Source organism: Pteronotus mesoamericanus, unplaced genomic scaffold (assembly GCF_021234165.1).
Source record: "Pteronotus mesoamericanus isolate MK-2021 breed Mesoamerican mustached bat unplaced genomic scaffold, CSHL_Meso_final scaffold_99, whole genome shotgun sequence".
In the NCBI taxonomy this organism is placed as follows: domain Eukaryota; kingdom Metazoa; phylum Chordata; class Mammalia; order Chiroptera; family Mormoopidae; genus Pteronotus; species Pteronotus mesoamericanus.
In genome coordinates this window covers 15,321,370-15,342,731 of record NW_026555330.1, presented here as the reverse complement: position 1 = coordinate 15,342,731, position 21,362 = coordinate 15,321,370, and the positions used below count along the sequence as shown (strand labels likewise).

Sequence of the window (21,362 nt, the reverse complement as noted above, 5' to 3'; positions counted from 1 at the left end):
ATCAGATATTGGCTGCCCAGCTTGGCAGTTGAGCGCCATCCTATAAATAGCAGGTTTTTGGTGGCTGGCGGGTGTTTGCTGACGTCTCTTCTTTGGAGGTTTTTAGTTGAGTTTTCGTCATGCCAGAGGTGACTTCAAAGGGCCCTGCTATTTCTAAAAAGGGCTTTAAGAAGGCCGTAACTAAGACGCAGAAGAAGGAGGGAAAGAAGCGCAAGAAGACTCGCAAGGAGAGTTACTCGATTTACATCTACAAGGTGCTGAAGCAGGTTCATCCTGATACAGGCATCTCGGCCAAGGCCATGAGCATCATGAATTCGTTTGTCAACGACATATTTGAACGTTTGGCAGCCGAGGCGTCGCGCTTGGCGCACTACAACAAGCGCTCGACCATCACGTCGCGAGAGATCCAGACGGCCGTGCGCCTGCTGCTGCCCGGCGAGCTGGCCAAGCACGCCGTGTCCGAGGGCACCAAGGCCGTCACCAAGTACACCAGCTCCAAGTAGACTCGGCCATCACTGTGCTTTACTCAAAGGCTCTTTTAAGAGCCACTTTTACTTCTTTTTAAAGGGCTGTAGGTCTTCAGTGTGGAGTGGGTGGGGGTACGCCTTACCACACTCAGCAGTTACTTGTCGCTCACTTGGTTTACATCTAAAACCAACTCAAGTAGAACCAGGGTAGCGTTCACTTTCGAATAAGTAAGCCCGTAAGGCTCAAGTATTAATTGCTGAGTGTAAGAATGTTTCTGCAGGGTTTGAGTTTACCGTTGGGCAATATTGGCGGCGCCAGTCTTGCTCTACAGGCTGAACTAATAGGCCTCATAGGCGCGGCCTTTCCCACTGGAGTGCATTCCTGTGTCCCACCAGGGTTACGTGTAATGGGTGTACTTTACAGATTTCTAGTACGTGTTGAGACATTAGGGTCGAATCACACATGATTTTCAGGAAAAAATCAGAAATGAACAGCCCCCATTAGGGCCTCCTCGCTGTTTAGAAGAAACTGGTTTGTAGGACCAGCACTGTCCACACACCCTGCTTTCCCTGGCATTCCAGATCTCTCCGCAGCTCCAGGCTTGCCCCCTGAAAGCAGTACAAGAAAATATGTCCTTGGCAGGCTTCTGTGTTCCTTACCAACCCCCAGAAAATATGTCTACAGGTTAACGCCTTCGGGAGCCTGCCCTGTCTCATTTCTGGTAACTGGGAACCTCTGGGACTCCACGAAAAATACTGACATACCTTTCACAATCACCGATGTGAAACTTGACTTTAGAAGCACAACTTTACGTGATTAGCTCATGACTTACAGTGCTGGCGTTGTGTACCACTACACAGAAAGCGAGCAATGTTTAGTTATGTAACCAAACAGCTCTTCCCAGAAAACATAAATGGCTCTTAAAAGAGCCTTTGCATTGTTCAATTCCTGTGACACTTGAACTTTATTTGGAACTAGTGTACTTGGTGACGGCCTTGGTGCCCTCGGACACGGCGTGCTTGGCCAGCTCGCCGGGCAGCAGCAGGCGCACGGCCGTCTGGATCTCTCGCGACGTGATGGTCGAGCGCTTGTTGTAGTGCGCCAGGCGCGACGCCTCAGCAGCAACGCGCTCAAAAATATCGGTTACAAACGAATTCATGATGCTCATGGCCTTGGCCGAGATGCCCGTGTCAGGATGAACCTGCTTCAGCACCTTGTAGATGTAAATCGAGTAACTCTCCTTGCGAGTCTTCTTGCGCTTCTTTCCCTCCTTCTTCTGCGTCTTCATTACAGCTTTCTTAAAGCCTTTTTTAGAAATAACAGCGCCCTTTGAAGATAGCTCCGGCATGACGAAAACTCTTCTGAAACAACTCTAACAGACAAATGTCAACAGACACCAGCTGGTTGCAGAAAGCCTGGTATTTATAGGGTGGCGCTCAACGGACACGCTGGGCAGCCAACATCTGATTGGATGGTAGGTAGTGACGTATATGTAAATAAGGTGATTCCAGAAGTGTCTTCTGATTGGATAGGCAGGCACCACCCAGCCAATCAGGTGGCAAGCCACAACCTACGGCAGACTATAAATAGGCCCCTGTTGGGTATTCTTTGGTCAGGTTCCTTGTTCTTTCTAGTGGGTTGTTGAGCTATGTCTGGACGTGGGAAGCAGGGTGGCAAGGCTCGTGCGAAGGCCAGGTCTCGGTCTTTCAGAGCTCAGCTACAGTTCCCGGTCGGTCGCATCCACCGTTTGCTCCGCAAGGGTAACTATGCTGAGCGCATTGGGGCCGGCGCGCCCGTGTACCTGGCGGCCGTGCTGGAGTACCTGACGGCCGAGATCCTGGAGCTGGCGGGCAACGCGTCTCGCGACAACAAGAAGACGCGCATTATTCCGCGCCACCTGCAGCTGGCCATCCGTAACGACGAGGAGCTCAATAGGCTCTTGGGTGGTGTGACCATTGCTCAGGGTGGCGTCCTGCCAAATATCCAGCCTGTGCTCTTGCCCAAAAAGACCGAAAACCATCACAAGGCCAAGGGTAAATAGTTTTCTTCAGTTGTGAAGTCCAGTAAAGAACTCGAACCTTTAGAGAGAGAAGAAACAAACCAAAGGCTCTTTTCAGAGCCACTCAAACCTTCATTAGAAGTGTGTGTGCACTGTAAAAAGCTACGCGTAGTTCTCTGGTGTCGCTTCTTGTAAAATCTTAGCGTCTTGCACAGAACATTTGGTTCTAATAAGTGAGATTTTTTTAAGTGAAGGCTGGGAAGCAGCAGTTCATGGAACCTTGAGATGCTGGGTGGGATTTGTCTCGGTACCCAGAGCCGTGGGAGTAGGCTTGTAAGCAGCAACAGCAGCTTGGTCTCTCGCTGCTAGACTCGTAGGGAGGAGCAAGCTTCCGTTTGTGTTAAAATGCCTAATGGGCTAAGTGATGAGGCTAGAACAAGCAGAGGAAGATATACAATCTTGTAGCTTCTAGTGGGACTGGGGCAGTGTAATAAGGTTGCATGATTTTCTCAAAAGTACTGCCTACAGAACATCCATTCAAACATGCTAGTATGGTTCACATGAAACACATGATATACCAGTAAGCCAACAGCAATTCAGTCTCAACATTTGGTAAAGGGTGTGTGAGCAGTTGATACCTCGGGCTTCACACAAGTGCTTAAAAAAACCTTAAAGATGTACCAAAAATTAGCTTGGTGTACCAATCATGTGGGACGGACAGATGTGTCGTTCTCAGGCTGGAGTGTGGCAAGTTCTTCCACAACTTTTTGAAACTGTTAGGGAGTTTTGGCCATCCTCAGAAGTTTACAAAAAAAAAAAAATGTTTCTACTGAAAATACCAAAAGACATTAGCAAATGAACATTTAGGTAGGTGGTCAAATACAAAATTAGAATAAATGATTTTCCACTGGTGCACTACAGGACACACATGTGCCGCAGTAACTTTTAAAACATGCAATACCTGACTGGTCGGTACTGGCCCCTTTCCCTTTAGAGTGCCAAATAGATTGACAACAGCCAATAGACACAACAATAGCTGTCCGGTGTGAAGTACCTGATTTTTTTTGTCAGATCAGCAAAAAGCATGTATCTTGGTATGCTGCATAAGTTCAGTAATTAGCTAATGTGCACCATGAGCTGAAAAAGGTAGAAAATCACTACTGGACAATATTTAACAGTTTATATGATCTCAGAGAATCTCATTGGTTATCTAAAACAAACATTGCCAGACCCTTAAGACCTACACAAACGGTTAGGAACAGATATGCAGAAAATACGAAGTCGTGTAAAAAGATAATAGATGAAAATAAACTACATAATATGTTCACTAGGGACAATCAAGTTACAAAAGAACCGTTCATGTCTTGAATTAATGTAGATAAATATTAAGGCCTGCAACTGGGGAAGGCACAAATGAAAAAATTTTGAAAACTGAAAAGGTAGTTGAACAGATATTGGACAAAATTAGACGTTTAGAACATTGCCATTAGAAACTGTATGGATGTAAATAATTGAATAAATATCAAAAATTTTCCTAAGCAGAAGAATTTCAAAAACCTTACATAGAGGCCCCCCCATGGAGCAAGTGTAGCTTACCGCCCCGGACTTGCCCAAACCCAGAGCCGGGAGAGGCAGGGGTCAGGGGGTGATTCACAGGGGACACAGCTGGCAAACACCACCTCAGCCGGACGATCAGCGTTAATGTTTTCAACCTTAAAAGTTAAGTGACAAAAGTTATTGCACAACAAATGAGTCTATTTGGGGATAGAAGGGCAATTGCTGTTCCAAACAAGCAAAATGTGGCAAACCACAGTCTGGCAATCAAAGGAGAAGGGCGTGCTTCCGTAGAGGGAAGGAGAAAGCACGGAGGGGTTGTTTTGAACCCTTCAACGGAGGAAAGTGAGTTGGAAGCGGCGGCACCTTCTGGTTGGCTGCAGGTGAGGACAACTTGCTGTCACTAGGCAGAGAGGAAGCCTTTCTGCTACTGGACCGTGCAAAGCTACCCAGGGAGCGGGGCTGAGAATGCTCCTTCTCGGGCCCTCAGCTCCGGGTGGAGAGAGGGCCCCTTTATGCGGTTCGCAGCGTCGTCAGTGGGGAGCTTTGAAGGCGTTTCACTTCTCCACCATTCCAAGCACGCACAATGCCAGTCCCACCCTGAGAAAATCAGCACTGGAGGAATGTGCTACAACGTCTCACTCTGAGTCCTCAGGGCTCTCAAAGGCACCAAAACCAAGGCAACCCTGAGACATGGCCACAGCCCAAAGGCAGCTAAGGCATGAAACACATGACATAAAACACATGACGTTATGACTGAATGTCACCCATTTCGAATCGGATCCTGGAACAGAAAAACAACAGTAGGGAAAATCCAATGAAATCCAAAGATTAGCATTCAATTTACGGTGCCGTACCAACGTCAGTTCCTTAGTTGTAACAAGTGCACAAATGTGACAATAAGGGGAACTGGGTGAGGAGTGTAGGGGGACTTTCTTTTTTTTGAACATTTTTTCTAATTATTGATTTTATTTATTTATTTTTTTTTTAGAGAGAGAGAGAAGAGAGAGAGAGTAACATCAACTTGCTGTTCCATTTATTTATACATTCATTCGTTGACTCTTGCGTGTGCCCTGACTGGGGATCGACCCACAACTTTGGTGCATCAGGACAACATTCTAACCAACTGAGTGATTTGGCCGGGGGAGAGCTTTCTATCTTTACAACTTTTGTATAAATCTAAAATTATTTCAACTTAGAAAGTTTATTGAAAAAAACAAACTTTTTGTTTTTAAATCACAGAGACACTAAGTGAAAACCATTTTCCTTGGCAAAACAAAAAACAAAAAAAAACTCATAATAATAATAAGAATAATAATAATAAAGACATGTTAGGAGGTCAGAAGTTTTCTCCCTCTGCCTACTCGGTAACCCAACTCATTGCCCCTTAGCTCCCTCGTCTTCGGTCCGAACCTCACCCCTTCCCTACACGCAGAACTCAACAAACACTATGCACGGGATTTTCCAGCCTCATCCTATTTGGGCCTTCAGTTTGTTCCTAAATGTTTTTGTGGTTTTATGAAACTTACTTTCCTGCTGCACAAACCCCGCTCCCAGCGCCCCTCCTGCGGCCACGCTGACACGGAGAGCCCCTCCTCCCCTTCTCCAGGGGGATTGCTTGTTTTTTTAATGCAATGACATGTTTTTGTGTCAAGCTGTCCAAGGGCTCTTGGCAGGTCTTTAGAGACACTAAGCCCTGAAAGGTTATGCAAGGTCTTTCATCCTCTAAACATTACGTAATTCAGAACAGAAATAAATGTTTTTGTGACACGAAATATACAAGCACGTGTGTTCTGGGATTAACAGAACTTCTTTCTGGAATATTTTGGATGGCAAAATCCTGGGGAAGAATGTCCCAAAGCTGATGTCTTCTTTTGTGGGAGCGGGCCGGCTCACGCTGCCTGCCAGGCGAGGGCTCTGCTTCGGCTGGGCCCCTGGGCTCCTGCCACCACAGTGGAAGCCGTTTGCTCACAGCGTGTCTCCTTGCTTAGCTAGGCACCCGGCGGAAGGAAGAAAGCCATTTTACGGTCCTCGTTTTCCCCCAGGGAGGAGCCCGTGGTTACGCGCGTGTCTTGCCCCTCTCGTGCCCTGCTCTCTGGCTCCACCTACATTCGGCTGTCATAACCTGGCGGAGGAAACCCGGCTGCGCGTCCGCTGAGCCTCGGGGCCGTGCTATCACGCGTGTCGGTCCTTCTGAGAACTCGGTCAGTAGTTCTCTCTGGTCTGTCTCCGTCTCACAGGCGGGAGAAGGAGAGGGGCTTTCCTAACGCCTCTGTCAGGGGTCGGGCGGTACCATCCGAAGGCTCACGCGCAGAAGCCCTGGGTCCCCGGTGCCTCGGAAGGCGGCGCATTCGGCAAACCGGGTCAGTGTGGGCGGGATTCGGGCGCGGTCACAGCGCCGGGGGGGGGGGGGGGGGGGGGGCAGGCCCCTGACCCTATGGCTGCCGCCCTCTGAGCAGGGAAATTTGGACAGACAGACGTGTACACGGAGAGGAGCCAGGTGAGGATGAGGGCGGAGATGGGGCGGCGCAGCCCCAAGACAGGAACCCCAAAAGTTAAGGGAGAAGCATGGAACGGAGAGTCCCTCGCGGTTCTCAGGAGTCACCCACCCTGCCGGCAGTTTGAGCTCAGGCTTCCAGCCTCCAGAACCGTGAGACAAAATGTTTCTGTTATTCTGGCCACGCATTTGTGCTACTTGGTTGAAACAAACACACCCGCCACCGCCAGCGCGTCCCTGGCAGAGCTGGGATTCAGGCGGCGCTTCTGCCCGCGGGGCCAGTGCGCTTCCCACTAGGCCAGCTGTCACCTTCCCGATGGAAAACAACCGCTTCCCCGTGGGGAGTCAAGGGCGGCTTCCTGGAGGAGGCAGCTCTGGGCTGTGCTTGATGATGACGTTTCCAGGTGTGGGGACAGTGGTGGCACAGGAGCGGGGACATCTCCTGGCCGGTCGGGCTGGGACAGAGGGCCCACAGAGGGGAGCACCTGGTTAAAACTTTTGCGTATGCTGAGTATTACGAATAGCACCTTCCAGCGGGTTGCCCGTCTGATGGAGAGAAAAGCTGTAGCCAATGGCGAGCCATTTGACATGTCTGGGAAGCGGGGGCGGGGGGGGGGTGCCCGAACTAAAATCGCAGCGGGGGGCGGCTGGTCTGGTTCCCCGCATCCAAGCACGACGCAGGCCCGACCCGCTTGGCTTCCGAGACCACACGGGGTCGGGCGCGTCCCGGCGGGTGCTGGCCGGCCTGGCTCCTTCCGAGGCCGCAGTCACCGCCTTTGTAAGGGCGGAGGCCGCCGATCGCAGCCGGAGGGAAAAGCGAAGCAGCAGCGACAATGCTTTGTTCACGCGTCCGCTCTGGGCTCAAAGGGTTTCCTGCTGAGAATGTCCGTCTGCTCCGGTCCAGCAACCCCCGCAGAGCTGGGACGGGCCCCCGGCGGGCGACAGCGCCGTGGGATCTCATCGAGGGCTGCGCGCCTCCGCGGCCAGACCCATCAGCAAGCGCGGCCCTGCGTGCGCCAGCTCGGCCGGGCGTCTCACCGGCGCTGCAGTCCGGACGCACCGCCGAGAGCCGCTCTCTGGCCGTCCCTCCGCCCCGCGGTGACATTAGCAGAACGCCCGCCTGCGGGTGACTGGCACTGTGCCTGTGGGGATCAGGGCTGCCTCAGAGCCGCCGCTCTGTAACAAAGACCCCGAGAGTGCGTGCCCAGTGGGTTCCTCCCCGCAAACCGTGCCCCTCCCCCACCACACCAGCAGCAGGGTCCTCTCAATTCTTCTACCACTTGCATTCCCATTTTTGCTCCACGTCTAAGAGAAAGCGGCCGCTCTATTTGGGCAGACAAGAGAGAGCTGCCTTGTTACTTAACGTGAGGAGGTCCTTCTCAAGGCAGCGCCACTGAGCAGGACGATGGGGGACTTGAGGGTCTTGGGCTCACAGACCAAGCCAGCCCTGCTGCAGAGCAGAGGACACGGCCAGTCACTTCACAGGACCAGGAAGGCCAGGACGCTCCAGCATTATTCTCCCAGCTCATCACAGACGCCGAAGCACCTTGAGCCAGAGACAAAGCCGCTCTTATGAGCAGCAAGAGATGAATTGGTTCCGACACCTGTCATCTGAAATGTGCCGGCAACCTACAAGCTCCTTCTTTTCATCGTTCCTGCTCTGCAGGGAATGTGGTGAGTGGGATCCCACGGCTAACGGCGTGGCAGGATGAACGCAGTGTATTCCGGCCGGAGGCGCGGGGCGGGTGCGCCTCCTGGTTTTGCGAGCAGCTGGCCTGAGCCCCTCCTTCACCGCAGTCAGGGCACCTGAGAACTGGGGAGGGCAGGCGGTGCGCGTTCCGGGGGGCCTTGCCCTCCCTCTCCACCCCGAGCTAGCGATGGAGTCCCTCTCGCCAACCATCGGGTACGACATATCGAAGGGCACGACACAGAAACAGCCACCAGTGCATCTTGGTTCACAGCTGGTTTATTCCCAGGTGAAAATGCACTTGCAGGCGGCACAGGGCTGCGGGGACGCGCACGGCGTTCAGGCTCAGCAGGGAGGCGCGGAGGCGCACAGGCCCCAGGCGGGCGCCGCTGTCCCCCAAGCCCCCCCTCCCCCATCACCGCAGAAGGACCGGCAGGTTCGCCGAGGTTCCGGGGAGACACGAAGCCTGAGGTCAAAGGGGAAAGAACATACACCCTGCATGGGGGCTTTTGGGGAGGCCGGGAAACACAGGGTCATTCAAAAGAGGGGCCCAGGGCCCTTCACAGCAAATGTGCGTTTGAGCGCATGTCCCCCACAGCGAAGCGCAGGCGCGATGTCCCAGCGGGAGCACAGAAACACGCGGAGCACAAAGGGCCAGGCGGCTGCAGATCAGGGGTTGGTTTTTAGCCCAAGACACAGGGCCAGCTCGGACTTCTGAATCTTCCCATCCTTGTTCACGTCGCAGTGACGTAACAGAACCTCCCGGAACTTGTCCAGGTCCGCCCCGCGGATGCTGGGCTGGGGACGACAGAAATGACAAGTCAGCGGGCAAGACCACGGCAGCCCTTCAACGCCCACCCCGCCCCGTCCCTCCCGCTCACGAGCCCGGGGGGGGGGGCCCGCGCTGAGAGGCCTCCCTGGAGCCGGGCCCCCTGGAGCGCCGCCATCTCCCTCTCCCACCAGCACCGTCAAAGGACAAGTTCACCTCTCAGGGTGTCCCTTCAGTGCACAGAGCATCTCTTCCCACAGGAAACCTGCCTCCGTAGCAACTTCGCTGAAGACATTTTGCCTTGGAACAGAGGGCAACGAGGGCCGCGCCTTCGCCCTGCTCACTGATAACAGGAGACACCCGACCATCTCCCCGTGGGAGGTTCCTGCACCTCTGGTCTCGGCGGGGCTGAGTGACCGACAATGCGGAACGCTACATGGAGTGAGGACGCCCAACCTATTCCAAGGGGGCGTCTCCGGGACAAGGCCCACATCCATCGGCAAGCGGGTCCGTATCAGAACCGGGACGCAAACCAGGGCGGGGCGGCAGGCCCCAGAGCACGGTGTGGATCACGACACTGTAGCGTCACATCCTTTCCGTCAAAATGCCCTGCTCCTCATCCGTCCCGTGGGCCGGTGTGAGAGTTGGCCTGGGATAAGTGGCCGGAAAACACTCACTGGCCCCCACGCATCCTGGAAATAGGGCTCGGCCGGCCTCCGCAGGGCTCGCCCGCGTCGGTGAGAGACAAGGTCGCCTTCCTGCCTTTGTCCCACACACCCCAGCTCACCCACGATAGCGAGGCTGGCGTCCCAGCCGTCTCTCCACTGGCTCCGTCCTAGAGTCACCCCTGCCACGCCGAGGCCCTGCGCCACCGCGGACCCCCGGAGACAGACGTACAGCTTCGATGGCGGCACGCGCCCTTTACTGGAACCCGCCTGCACTTCCTGTCAGCCCCTGAGAACACTTAATTGAGCAAAGCCCCGTTCTCCGACTGCGCCAAGCGAGGGCGTGTTCTGTCTCTCCGCGTCGCTAGGCATCGGCCGCACCGGCATCTGAAGTCACCAGGGTGACGGGCAGAGGCTGGGGCCTCGCCGCCTAAGGCTTCAGCCCGCTCCCTGCCCGTCAGCCTCCGCTTGCCTGCAGGAGGCAGGGGCGCGGAAAGCCTCTCCCGGCGCCGCCCTGCCCAGCGCGCCCCGCCCCCGCACACACCTGCCCTGGCATATTTTGCAGCGCAAACGAGGGGCAGGCGAGGGCTCTCTCAGGGCCGGTCGGCAAGGCAAACGCAGTGCCCCCTCAGACGTCGCCAGCACAGGAGCGCGTACAGGGGACGGGAGGGCGTCCAGGAAGAGCCTGGCCCGTCCTCCCGCCACCAGGCCGCACGGCCCAACGCGCTTCTGGGACCTGGGTCACTTCACCACCTCCTTGCCACTCGCGACTCTTAAAAGTTGTTTATCACCAAGGATGGCCGCACAGAAAGTCACCAACGACACCGTGAGAACACACACATACACTGGGCGGCTTCCTTCTGTGACGGACAAGCCAGGGTCGGAAGGGAGTCATGGGCTTTCCAGGGACAGCGCCGAGGGCGGAGAGAGGAGGGAGGGTCGGGGGAAGGGTCCTGAGGGGGGACACGGGACCCACGCATGGGTCTTCCTTCAAAACTCTGCCGGCTCTGACAGAGGGTCCCGGGCATCTGAACGGGGCAAGCCCCTCGAGGTGGGCGCTCTGCGCCCGCAACGAGGCCAGAAACCGAAGAGCGCGCGCAGCGAGGCGCTCGCGGCGGCGTGATCTGCGTCACGTACGTGGGAAACAGCCTAGATTACCAGCAGGGGGCAGGCCCGGTACTTTCTGACCGAGAACCGCAGGTGAACTGCCGCTCTGTCCCTAAAGCAGAGGCTGCCCTGGGAAACGCATGCGCAGCGCAGCGTCCTCCTCAACCACTCGCAAAATACCGAAAAGAACCCGCTCCGGGGCAGGGCTGCCGGAGGGTAGAGATCACGTTCGGGTTCTTTTTCTTTTCTCTACTTTTACATTTCTCTATAATGTATGCACCATCTTTACCATTAAAAAATAATAATAATAGCCTGCGTGCTAAGTGAGGGCCAGGAGCCCGTTAGGTTGAGACTTGTCCCCTCTGGCCATCTTGTCATCAACGAAAGGGACACGCAGCGGGGGCATCGAGCGCCGAGAATGGTGCTGCAGAGCCCAGGGCGGGGCGCTCGTCACCTGCCGGCTGACAACCCGCTCGTCTCTGGCGTCCCGTCTCCTTAGCCCCCCAGTGTGTCGCTGTTCACATTTCCGCCTCTCCCGCCCCCCGCCCCCGTGCGCGCGGGGCGTGGAGTGTCTCGCCTCCGCTTCCTGGTTTCGGCTACAGATCCCTATGTTTACTTTTCTCGCCGCGTTACCTACAAGTGGTACAAAACCTCGTGCAGAAATTATCGTGTCTGCTCCCTCAGGGAGGTCCTATCTTGTCACAAGACAGGAGCCTCGGGGGGTCCGAGCTGAGGCCAAGGGGTGTCCTGGTAACCGCACAATCTTGTTTGTGCTAAGCCAGCGCGCTGCCCCCCACGGCCGCCGCAGAACGGAAGGCTGGAAAGCTCCTGGCGGGGGGCTGCCATCGCCAACCTTACCTTCTCTATCTTCTCATCTCCTCAGTAAAATAAAAAATGATTGCACCCCAAGTATGGGGTTTATTGCACGAAATTAAAAGGTTCTGTTATTTCCTTAACTAAGCCCAAGGGAAAAAGACTCTGTACTCAGACACTAAAGCAGCCGCCCACGCGGTGGCAGGAGCCTCCTGGGTGACCCAGGTGAGTGCAACGATGGTGACAAGAGGCTCCCACGGGGCTTCACCTACCGAAACGAGAAACGACCTTGGGGGAGAAGGAGACCGTGGGGATCCGGGGGTCAAGGCTGTGAAAGAGACCGCCTCCCTAGATTTTCTCCCCAGCATGAACCTTCAGCCCCAAGTCCCCAGAGTAACCGGTGGAATCGACCGCCGTGGCAGCCCCAGTGCCCGACGGGTCCCCAGGCCCGCGAGGTCACCTGCACAAGCTCCATCATGTCCTTCACAAACCCGTCCACCTCGGGGCCTTCCAGGGCTCCGGTCTGGCTCTGAAAGACAAACGTGCCGTCAGCCACGCGGCACCTCCCCACGTCGGAGAGCCAGCGAGCAGGCGGGGCACCCCAGCGTGGACGGGGTTCTTTGGGGACCATGCGCGGGCTCAGAAATGGCGGCTCCAACCGACGTTCTCTGTGTGGGGTGGGAGTGTCCCATGTGACTTAAACGAATGTGCTGTAAATGACGCCGCCCCCCGCCCCCCGCCCTCTCTACCCCTGGTAACTAAACGGGAAGTGGCCGCTTTGGGCTCTGTGGCTCTTGCAGATGCCACTGACGTGACATGTGCTGGCTGGACCTGCTTCCCAAACAGGCTTTGGTTCACAAGTGTTAGTCGTATGTCACACTAACCCTTTGAAAGACAGGTTCCCGTTACTTTGGTTTGCTCTATGATGTACCAATGGCTTGAGTGTTACAAAAATGTGTATTTTCAACCAAAAGAAACTATTAATACACTGAGTGAGCATGTCAGGATTATTACTTGGTCTGTATTCGCTTTTTTTTTTTTTTGCCTATCTTATGAAAATGTCTGTAAAATATAATACATATTAAAATATTTCAGTTTCTTCTCCAAGTGCCAGTTAGGACAACCCATCTATTCCTTTCAAAGTTTCCTCATCGGAATCTTTAACATATCATTTAAAAAAATCTAGTCCTTACTGTATTTACCACATGCTACACATCACCTGTTCCACGCGGGCACTTGGCTGAGAGCTTTACAATCACGGGTCACGTCAACCTCGTCACAGCCCGGGAGGCAGGCGTTACGCCCCTGCCCGCCCTGCTCCACAGCCAGGGGGATGGGGCGCGGGGAGGCCAGCACCCCGCCCGGGGTCACGGGGCCAGTCCGCCGTGACTCAAACCCAGGGAGCAGCCCCGGCAGCGACACACGCACTCTTGGCTGCGCGGCCTCCTCCAGGTGCCACGTCCCGCCCGGAACACGGCCCACAGGCACCCGCTTCCCCGACTTCCTCCTGTTCCCCGCCGCCTGGCAGGACCGCGCCCGGTCCCCAGGAAGGTGAATCTCTGTGCCCTTTGTGCCTACGAAAGACCAAATACTTAATCCTGTAAGAGAGGTCGCTTTTGTGTCCAGGAGGTCTGACTCGGCCTCTCTTTCCTTGGGTTCAAGGCAGTTGTTAATGGGACTCGATGCTTTTGTTTTTGAGCACACTCATCTCGAGGGAGATCAAGAAAGAGAAACTCTTCTTAGTTTGGATCCAAGGGGCAAAAAAAAAAAAGTGAATTTATCCTCTTCTCAACCATAAATATTCCTTTGTCCATTTTCCTTAGTTCTCGGAAGTCGCGCAGAGAAGCGGGGGGCGCCCCAAACGCCTGCACGCAGGGTCCCCGGGCGGTGCGACCCCTCCCCCTCGAGAGATGCCACGGGCGGGGCGCACTTACGACGTCATAGTGAGCGAAGATTTTCTCGAAGTCCCTCCTCCTTTCCTCTGTGGAGCAAGCCTGCGTGTGGAGGAGGCAGCGTCAGCCCAGCAGCGGGAAGCTGCAGTGGCGCCCCCTCCAGGCCGCAGCCCGCCTCCGCACCCCGGAGTCCTGCCCTTGACACCCTGCGTTCTAACGCGGCCTCCAGCCTCCGCACAACCGAAAGGCAAGGCAAGCGAATGCCCTTTCTCTCCCTGGATCTCGGGTCTGCGAGGACACGCGGGGGCCGCGGACCCGCCCACAGAAGCGTCACTACTCACATCCATTTTAAATTGCAGAAGGAAGTTCTCCTGCAGAGCCAGAATCCTAGATGGGAAAAAAGAAATTAATCGACAGGAGAGCCTATCAACTTCCCGTTAAAGCAAAGCCACAACTCCCGTGTGAGGAAAGCACAGGCAGTTTCCAGATCACTCTGCAGAATAGGATAGGCGCTTGAAAAAGAATTTATATACTATACAAACAAATAAAGAAATTAACTGGGACAGACTTTCACAGAGGCTAGCAGCCATCACAGAGAGGCATTTAAAACTTTATCTTGGTGGAAATCAGCACAGTAACGGGCCATGAAAATTCTCTCCTCCGTCACAGCAACAAGAAAGCTGATGCACACACACATAAAAAATGGCCAGCATACCTTTTTTTTTAAAACTTTGGACGTTAACAAAAGCCCTGAAGAAATCTGAGGAATGTTTATTTCAGGGAAATGAGGACATCTTGGTAAGAACAGTGGGCTTCGTGGCGTGTGAACTGGCTTTATGTCGCCACTGTTGCCGGCGTTTTGAAAACCGGGATCCCTCCCTCCCGCGAACCAGCAGCTCAGCCGCTGCTGCGCCGGGAAGACGGGGCGGAGCTCTGCCGGAGCCGGAGCCCCAGAGCACTGCCCGACTTGGCCTTGTTCGCGGCCTGGAGGAGACGTCAGGGGCCAGGACGTCTTCATTCCATCTGCTTTTGAACTCACCCAGCGGGAAAAGCAAAGACAGAAACAATGAGAGGCGACCGTTTAAGATCCTGGCTCACGCAGGGGGATCAAAGTGATGGAAGCGGGTCTGTGCGAGCAGTAGGCCGACCCAAAAGCTGGAGAGGGACAGCTGAGGAACCAGCTACCCATCGGCGCTCCTGGAAGCTACAACGCATTTCTAGGAGCGGAGGCCAGGCGAGCGGAGGGCACCTCCGCGCCCAGGGTTGTGCGCAGGCTTGGGAGGAGCCTGCGCTGTCTCCGCGGCTTGTCATCCTGCCCTGTGACCGAGCGCGCGGGGCTCAGGCCCAGCCGCCCAGTGCCTGGTGGGGACTCGGTGCTTCCGAGCACAATCTGGGCGTGTGAGAAAAATCTCTGTTCCGTCACAAACCAACGGCTACCCCACCAAGCAGAGACCGCAGTGGCCCCGCGTGACAGAGACCCCAGCTTCACAGAGTTAGTTCAGAAAGCCGCTCAATTGAAAAACCAGCAGCCACCACCAACAACAAATACAACCTGTAGGAAATACAAAAGGAGTTTCAGGCTGCAGTAAAGAGACTCTAGTAGTCGGTCCCTTGCATCCACTTGTAGAAGTAAGAACATACGTAAATAAAAGGACCGTCTCCCCAGGAGCTCCTCCTGTCCCCAAGGACCCGGGGCGAGATGAGGCCTCCTTCTCTCCACGGGAGCTGTGACACCGCTCCCGAGCCGCTCACCTGGCCAGGTCGTTGAGATCCAACCGGCCGTCGCTGTTTCTGTCGAAGATCCTCATCTGGAAGGCAGGAGAAGCGACCGTGAGAAATGGCGCAGCGGGGATCCACTCTGGAAGCGCGCGAAGGGCTTTGCTATCTGCCCTCCCGGTTCTCTCTTTGTCTAAACTGGACAGCTGGGCCTCAAGCCACGCTGTGTCCCCAAGACCTGTTGGCAAAGACACCAAGAGAGCAGGCAAGGAGGGCAATGGGACAGACGACTGTGGGGCCCACAATTAAAAACACCGTTTAGGATAAACATCACTGTGTTAGCTGAGCGACACCCGTGGCTTCCACAGCTTCCTTCTGTGGATGTCACTGTCCCCGCCCCCTTCTCGCAAACACCCCTCGCCTTTGTCCCCTCATCAGAAGAGCATCGGGCTTCTGCCGGAATCAGTGCGTCCCGACTGGCTGTTCTTATCCGTCTCCGGCAAATGCCGCCGCCGCCCCCTTTGAAAGGCCTGTCATGTTTCGGTTCGCACATCCCGAGTCGCAGCCCGAAGCAGCTCCACTTTAGCCGGCGTCCTCCAGAGCCGAGCGTCCTCGGGCACTCGGGCCGCCGACCCCTCCTGGGCACGTGCCCGGAGCCCCCCCAGCCCACCCCGGAGCCCCACCGGCCGGTCGCTCACCATCGTCTCTGTGTACTCCGCCAGCTTCCCCTCGGAAACGACCTTCTTCTGGTGGAGGAAGAGGTCACGGAGGAAGTCCTGCGACGTGGAGACAAGAGCCACATTTCCCAGCGTGAGCCACGGAACCGCAAGGACCCCCGCAGCCTACTCTGCAGGGTGTGGGCTGCTCTGCTTTCAGGAGGGAAGAAGGGCTTTCCGCAAGGACAGCTCCAAGCACGGTCTGTCCCTGGAAGGAAGCTCAGGGGACCGGAAAATAGCCCCAGGCACGAAAACAGGGTCAAACACCCTCAACTGTGTCTCTGTCCCAGAGAGAGTGATGTTCCCGGCACCGTCTAAGCCTTCTACACAGGGATACATTTTATTTAAAGTAACAGACTCAGACCTGCGCGCTTCTTGGGTGCACAGGAATTAAACTCGTGACCCCCACACGTCAGCTCCTCCCGGGGCAAGCCCCGCCTCACGGCGGCAGGTCCCGCGTCACTCACCCGGAGCTCAGCGGCCGAAATGAAGCCACTGCTGTCCGCGTCGTATTGGCGCCAAATCTGAAACACACAGAGGCCACGATCCGCCACCCTCCTGTAACTCGGGGCTGACGTGGCCGCCGGCCGCTGCGGCTCCGCTCGGAGAACCGCACTGCGCTGCGTGCGCGCCCAACACTGCGGAGGGTTCTAGGTTTGCTCTGGCAACAGTGATCGTCTGGGGGCGGCTCACAAGAAGTGAACCGATGCCTTCGAAACTAGAATCGGTGGTCAGCGGTTCCACATAAGGAGCTTCCCACAGAGCCCAGCCGTCCAGGCAGCACCCTCTAAAGGCAGCGGCTCCTGGGGCTCCCCAGCGGCCTGGCCCGAGGTCCCCCCGCAGCCCCGCACCCGGCACAGTCCTCAGCATCGTCTAGACCCGGCGGAGACCGCTGGCCGGCGGCGGAGCAGCCAGGGCCAGAGCGCCGAGGGAGCGCATGGGGCTCGGGGTCGATGTCCTGCCCCCCAACAAGGGCCTCCAGGGGCAGCCCCAGCCGAGCGGTGGTGGGGGTCCAGGCCTCTGCTGCTTCTCCCCCGCCCGCGCACTCACCCGCATAAACTCCACGCTGCTGCCCAGGGGGCTTTCCCGGCGGAAGAGCAGAAGGAAGTTTTCATCTTCAGACAAGAACATGCCGGCCAGCTAGACAAGCGGGAGACACAGCGGGCGGTCGGCGACGCGGCCGGGGCCCGGGAGCGGGTGGGCGCACGGTAGGGGGCAGGGGGCAGGGCTGGGTCTCGCACGCGCAGCCCTGTGCTTCTGGCCAGGACGCTGAGGAAGCGCGGTGGCTCGGCTTCCTTGCTGGAGACAGAGAGACCGCGTTCCACCCCACGTTCCGCTGCTACCGTGGGGATAAGCGAACCTACATGTGGGAATCCTTTCCAGACGGCACCACCTGTGCCAGCGGCAGGAAGGACGGTCACGTGGGCGGGAGACCCCGGCGGCAGCCGCGGGCTCCTGGCTCCGCAGGGGCTCAGGGACGGGCCTGGGCCGGGGTGGAGGCAGCTGCTGTCTGTCTGCTTCTTGTGACCTTTCGGGGGGATCTTCCCCTCCTCCCCCCTGAGAGGGTGCTGAGATTGACACTCGTTTAGAGTGTGCTTAACTTTTTACAAAAGCTAAAACTGACAGTATGTTTTCCTTATGTCAAGGCCGAATTTGACCAGGTCCCGTCAAAGAAACCAATATTGGACCCAGCGACTGCGGGGCTCTGTCGCGTCGATTGCCCCGTTATAGAATCGGCGTAAATGTTGACCGCCCCGAAGAAAATGGTGGGAGGGCCACGCGCTCTTCGGTCCTAAGCAGATGGGAAAGGTCAGGGGATGGCTTCGGGGACGTCGTCCTGACCAGCTGCCGGGCACAGCGTCCTAAGCCCCCGGGCAGGTGTGAGGGGCCCGTTCTCCCTCAGAGGGACTTTCAGCCGGGAGCCCAGTCGGGTCGTACCTGCTCCATCGGAACGCGACCGTCTTCCGGGACGGGGTGGGCAGCCGTAAACTGTTGTCTCAGCCTCTGCACATTTTCCTCCATGACTGCTTCCTGCAACAGGCCAGACGGAGCCACATTCAGACCCCTGGGGACCCTGGCGTGTAGCCGGGAGAGCGACCGCTCAGAGCGCACAGCATGCTCATGACGTAGCCTGACCCGGGGACCAGGCGCCTGAGCCGTGTGAGGGCCATCGTGCTGTGCAAGAGGGGACGGTGGCTCCCGAGCAAAGAGCCACCACCCAGGGTCGTGATGGGCTGAGGCTTCGCACTCCCGCTCCTGAAACAGCGACAAAGAGGAGCTCAAAGACCAGGGCGCTGGAAGCACGAACGTGACCGTCACTACTTGTCTGGTTGTGACTCAACTCTGTGTCGTGAGGGACCCACGGACTCCCTCCCCCAGAGCTCGGAGGCTTCACTCTGTCTCCCGGCGAAGAGCCCAGCGCCGCTGGCCGACAGTGTGCGGGGGCCAGCGCTCCCTCTCTTGGCCTTCTCCTCGGTCTCGCTGAGGAAAGTGTGACCAGAGGGGAACGTGATTGAAGAGGAAACCAGGTGATAAAGTACTTGTTGAATGACCGACGATGCGGGCTGTCCCTGCCACGCATGACCATTCCCACGCGCCACGGCGTCCTCTGCCAGGACATTGTAATAACCACAGGGTTACTACAAGGAAGGGGACGGCCGATCAGCAACGGAGAATGAGTTCCGACACAGGCATGGGCCGCAGATCCCCGCACAGGGCCGGACCCGCACCCCTGACGCGACCAGTCGGGCCAAGCCGCTCCCCCAACGCGCCCCCGCTTCCCTGCAAGCGGGCTTCTGTGTGCGACCCCGCCCGAGCACACGGGGAAGCCGCCCCAGCCTCGGCGCATGGGTTCTGTGTGTGCGTTTGGTGGATGATCACGTACGTGCACCCAACAGAACACGCGTGACAGAAATCACTCAGCCAGGTGGGGGTGGGGCTCTTCCTGTTTTCCTCAAATATGCCTGTCACGTGTGACTACGTGGCACCCGACTCATGGGCTCTGGGATGCCGTGAGCCTCAGCATTGGCAGCGGTGAGTAGGGGGCTGGGCAGAGAAAGGAAAGAAACAGGAGAGAAACTGAGAAAAGAAAGAGAATGAAAGAGAAGAGCATTGGGATGGAGAGAAACAGAGGGGAAGTCATAAAAGGCAGGGCGAGGACAAGCAACAGAGAGCGGGGGGGGGGGGGGGGGAGAGGCAGAGAGAGAGAGAAGCCAGGGGGCGGGCGGACAGAGACCAGAGCGGGGCGGAGACAGAGAGCTCAGCGAGGAAGTCCGGGGGTGCTGGGCGAGGGACAGCGACACCCAGAGACGAGGAACAGTCGGAAATGGGCAGGAAAACGAGGGGCTTACAGGAAGCAGGGACAGAGTATGAGGCAGGCAGGCAGACAGACAGAGAGTCCAAGAGGTCTGCGTGGCAGCGGACGGAGCTGGCAGCTGATCTCACCCTGGGCCGCTGCTGCCCACCCCCCGCCTGACACGTCCCCTGCGCCCCTCGGTGGTGGGGAGCCCTGGGTTCCCCTCATGGGGTCCTACACGGAGGCCTGGTGTCCTCTTTGAGTTCTCCTCCCCGAGAACAGTTACATCTGAGGGTGAGTGATGCGCACAGTTCAGGGTAAAGGTATTGTCTCCGGAGCTCCTCCCCTTCCTCGCGTCCCCGATGGGGTCTCCACCAGGCGGCCGGCCGTGTCTCTGAGTTCCTTCTCTGTCTGGTACAGGAATCTCCAAAACTCCGTCTACGCCCGCAGGCCAGATTTCCGCCGGGAAGGCACACGCGTACTGGTGGGCTGGCTTATGTTTACACCTGGACTCGGGATGTGGTTTATTTTCTGGGTTGTCATGTCCTAAGAAATCTGTAACCTCTGCTAATTCAATGAATACTGGGGGGAAAAATGATTTTAAATGGTTTGTTTGCGGCTCGCTCTCAAAGGAGAACCAAATGCACTAAACACTCAGGACCTTAAAGCTCCTAACATCTGTGCCACCATTTTGAACAAAGTGAGTGACCTCATCGGCGCCAGGTTCAACCCCATTAGCAGAGACAGAACCTAAGAGATGTTTGTTTGGATGATGGGCTCCTAGGGTGGGTGACAGATGTCACACAGAAAGCCAGCTATCGGCACATCTAAGGCTGCAACGGTACCACTTATAAAACCTGCCTCGGTCCTTCCATGTTGCTAGGAGACAGAGAAAAATTGCATGTGTGCGAGGAAGAAGCCAGAGTAGATTAATGGGTGCAAATCAGCGTAAGACTTGAACGCCCCTTGTGTGTCACCGAGAGACACATAATTAATGCCTCCTGACACATGTACTTACGTCGGTGCCCGATCGCATCAACAGCTGGCGGAGGAACGCATCCAGCTTCTTGTCTTCTATGGAACCGGTGTCTAAATGCACGAAGATACACACAAACACCAGTCGCTTGCACAGGACAACACACGCCCCCTTAACGTTTACCTGAATTTGTTTGTAATCTCACAGGTCACCAAGTCCCCGTGGATTTTGGGGACTGTACTATCCCAATAGCTACGCGCCTACATCTACCTCTAGGAGACCTGGATTTGAGCAGTAAATGCGCTTCCCAGAGAAAATGCTTTGTGCTGGGCTCATATGAGTATTTAGAAAAGAAGCTTTTTGTTTTACATTTAAAAGTTTGCATATGGAAGTTACAATTTCAATCCATAGATAACCACAAGTTTTAGAATAAAATCCAATGCTAGGATTTGGGAAGCCTGGAAAAATGTAACAGCTGTACGTATCGAGTCTAGTTTGCAGGGTCAAATCACACATTTTAGATATTTGCTTATGGTTAATTATTAATACAGACAAGGCAGATGATAGGCAGCTCCAAGTTCTTTCCAGAGAGTTTTTCTTTTGGGGGGAGGTGGGCACAGTGTCTTTTTGAAAGTTGATCAAGTTCATTCTCCCTTTGAGAGAGTGGGGGTTATACACACACAGTGAAACCGACCATATTTCACACACAACCCCCAGCCTCAAATTTACTTAATGTCGCCGTTTGCGATGCCATATCTGGTCTGTCACACACACGCACGCACAGATGCTGGGAAGGGGACGCAGCCCTCCTCCCGCCCTGACCCTTGGTAACCTGCCTGCGCTCTGTGCCCTGCGTTAGACGCTGGGAGACAACGTCCCTGTTCCTGCAGGGAAGACCGACGGGTGCGGGCCGGGCCGCACCTGCCCGAGCAGGGGGCTGGCTCTACTCACCCCCGGCGTCGAAGCGCTGCCAGACCTGCCAGAAGCCGGCGGCGTCCCAGTTCCCGGCGGTGAGGCCGCGAGCGCCGCTGTCCATGGTGCTGACCCCGAGCGCGGCGCCGCGGCGGGAGCGAAGGGCCGAGAACTTGGGCGGGACTCGTCGGAGTCCGTCCCTCGCGGCGTCTTTTCCTCCCCAGCTCGCTCTCAGCGCCCGTCTGCAGCGGCTGGCGAGGCGGTTGGCGCCGGCGTCGCCCAGCCGTCCCCGAGCC

At 56.3% G+C, this 21,362-nt stretch overlaps 4 protein-coding genes across 4 annotated transcripts; 2 read left to right on the top strand and 2 right to left on the bottom strand.

Moving 5' to 3' along the window:
* Positions 1-119: 119 nt before the first annotated feature.
* LOC129063817 (histone H2B type 1-A-like) lies at positions 120-503 on the top strand. Its single transcript, XM_054564884.1, has one exon. It carries the CDS (start codon positions 120-122, stop codon positions 501-503), a length of 384 nt encoding a protein of 127 aa, XP_054420859.1.
* A 929-nt stretch (positions 504-1,432) lies between these two features.
* On the bottom strand, positions 1,433-1,816 carry LOC129063818 (histone H2B type 1-A). Its single transcript, XM_054564885.1, has one exon. The coding sequence runs from the start codon at positions 1,814-1,816 to the stop codon at positions 1,433-1,435; it is 384 nt and encodes a 127-aa protein (XP_054420860.1).
* A 300-nt stretch (positions 1,817-2,116) lies between these two features.
* On the top strand, positions 2,117-2,509 carry LOC129063816 (histone H2A type 1-like). The gene has a single exon (XM_054564883.1). The coding sequence runs from the start codon at positions 2,117-2,119 to the stop codon at positions 2,507-2,509; it is 393 nt and encodes a 130-aa protein (XP_054420858.1).
* A 6,152-nt stretch (positions 2,510-8,661) lies between these two features.
* SCGN (secretagogin, EF-hand calcium binding protein) lies at positions 8,662-21,190 on the bottom strand. Its single transcript, XM_054564752.1, has 11 exons — positions 21,106-21,190; positions 20,197-20,267; positions 17,822-17,914; positions 16,934-17,023; positions 16,351-16,407; positions 15,866-15,943; positions 15,204-15,259; positions 13,793-13,838; positions 13,494-13,553; positions 12,020-12,088; positions 8,662-9,003 (listed from the first exon to the last, which is right to left on the bottom strand). The coding sequence occupies exons 1-11, from the start codon at positions 21,188-21,190 to the stop codon at positions 8,875-8,877; spliced, it is 834 nt and encodes a 277-aa protein (XP_054420727.1). The 3' UTR covers positions 8,662-8,874.
* Between the last annotated feature and the right edge of the window lie 172 nt (positions 21,191-21,362).

Bases quoted from the DNA above. Each gene is read 5' to 3' on its own strand.
- LOC129063817 (XM_054564884.1), top strand. From the start codon at position 120: ATGCCAGAGGTGACTTCAAAGGGCCCTGCTATTTCTAAAAAGGGCTTT.
- LOC129063818 (XM_054564885.1), bottom strand. From the start codon at position 1,816: ATGCCGGAGCTATCTTCAAAGGGCGCTGTTATTTCTAAAAAAGGCTTT.
- LOC129063816 (XM_054564883.1), top strand. From the start codon at position 2,117: ATGTCTGGACGTGGGAAGCAGGGTGGCAAGGCTCGTGCGAAGGCCAGG.
- SCGN (XM_054564752.1), bottom strand. From the start codon at position 21,190: ATGGACAGCGGCGCTCGCGGCCTCACCGCCGGGAACTGGGACGCCGCC. The intron at 16,408-16,933 runs GTGAGTGCGCGG...TGTGTGTTTCAG, and splicing joins GCAGCGTGGAGTTTATGCGG to ATTTGGCGCCAATACGACGC. The intron at 15,944-16,350 runs GTGAGTGACGCG...TCCACGTCGCAG, and splicing joins TTTCGGCCGCTGAGCTCCGG to GACTTCCTCCGTGACCTCTT.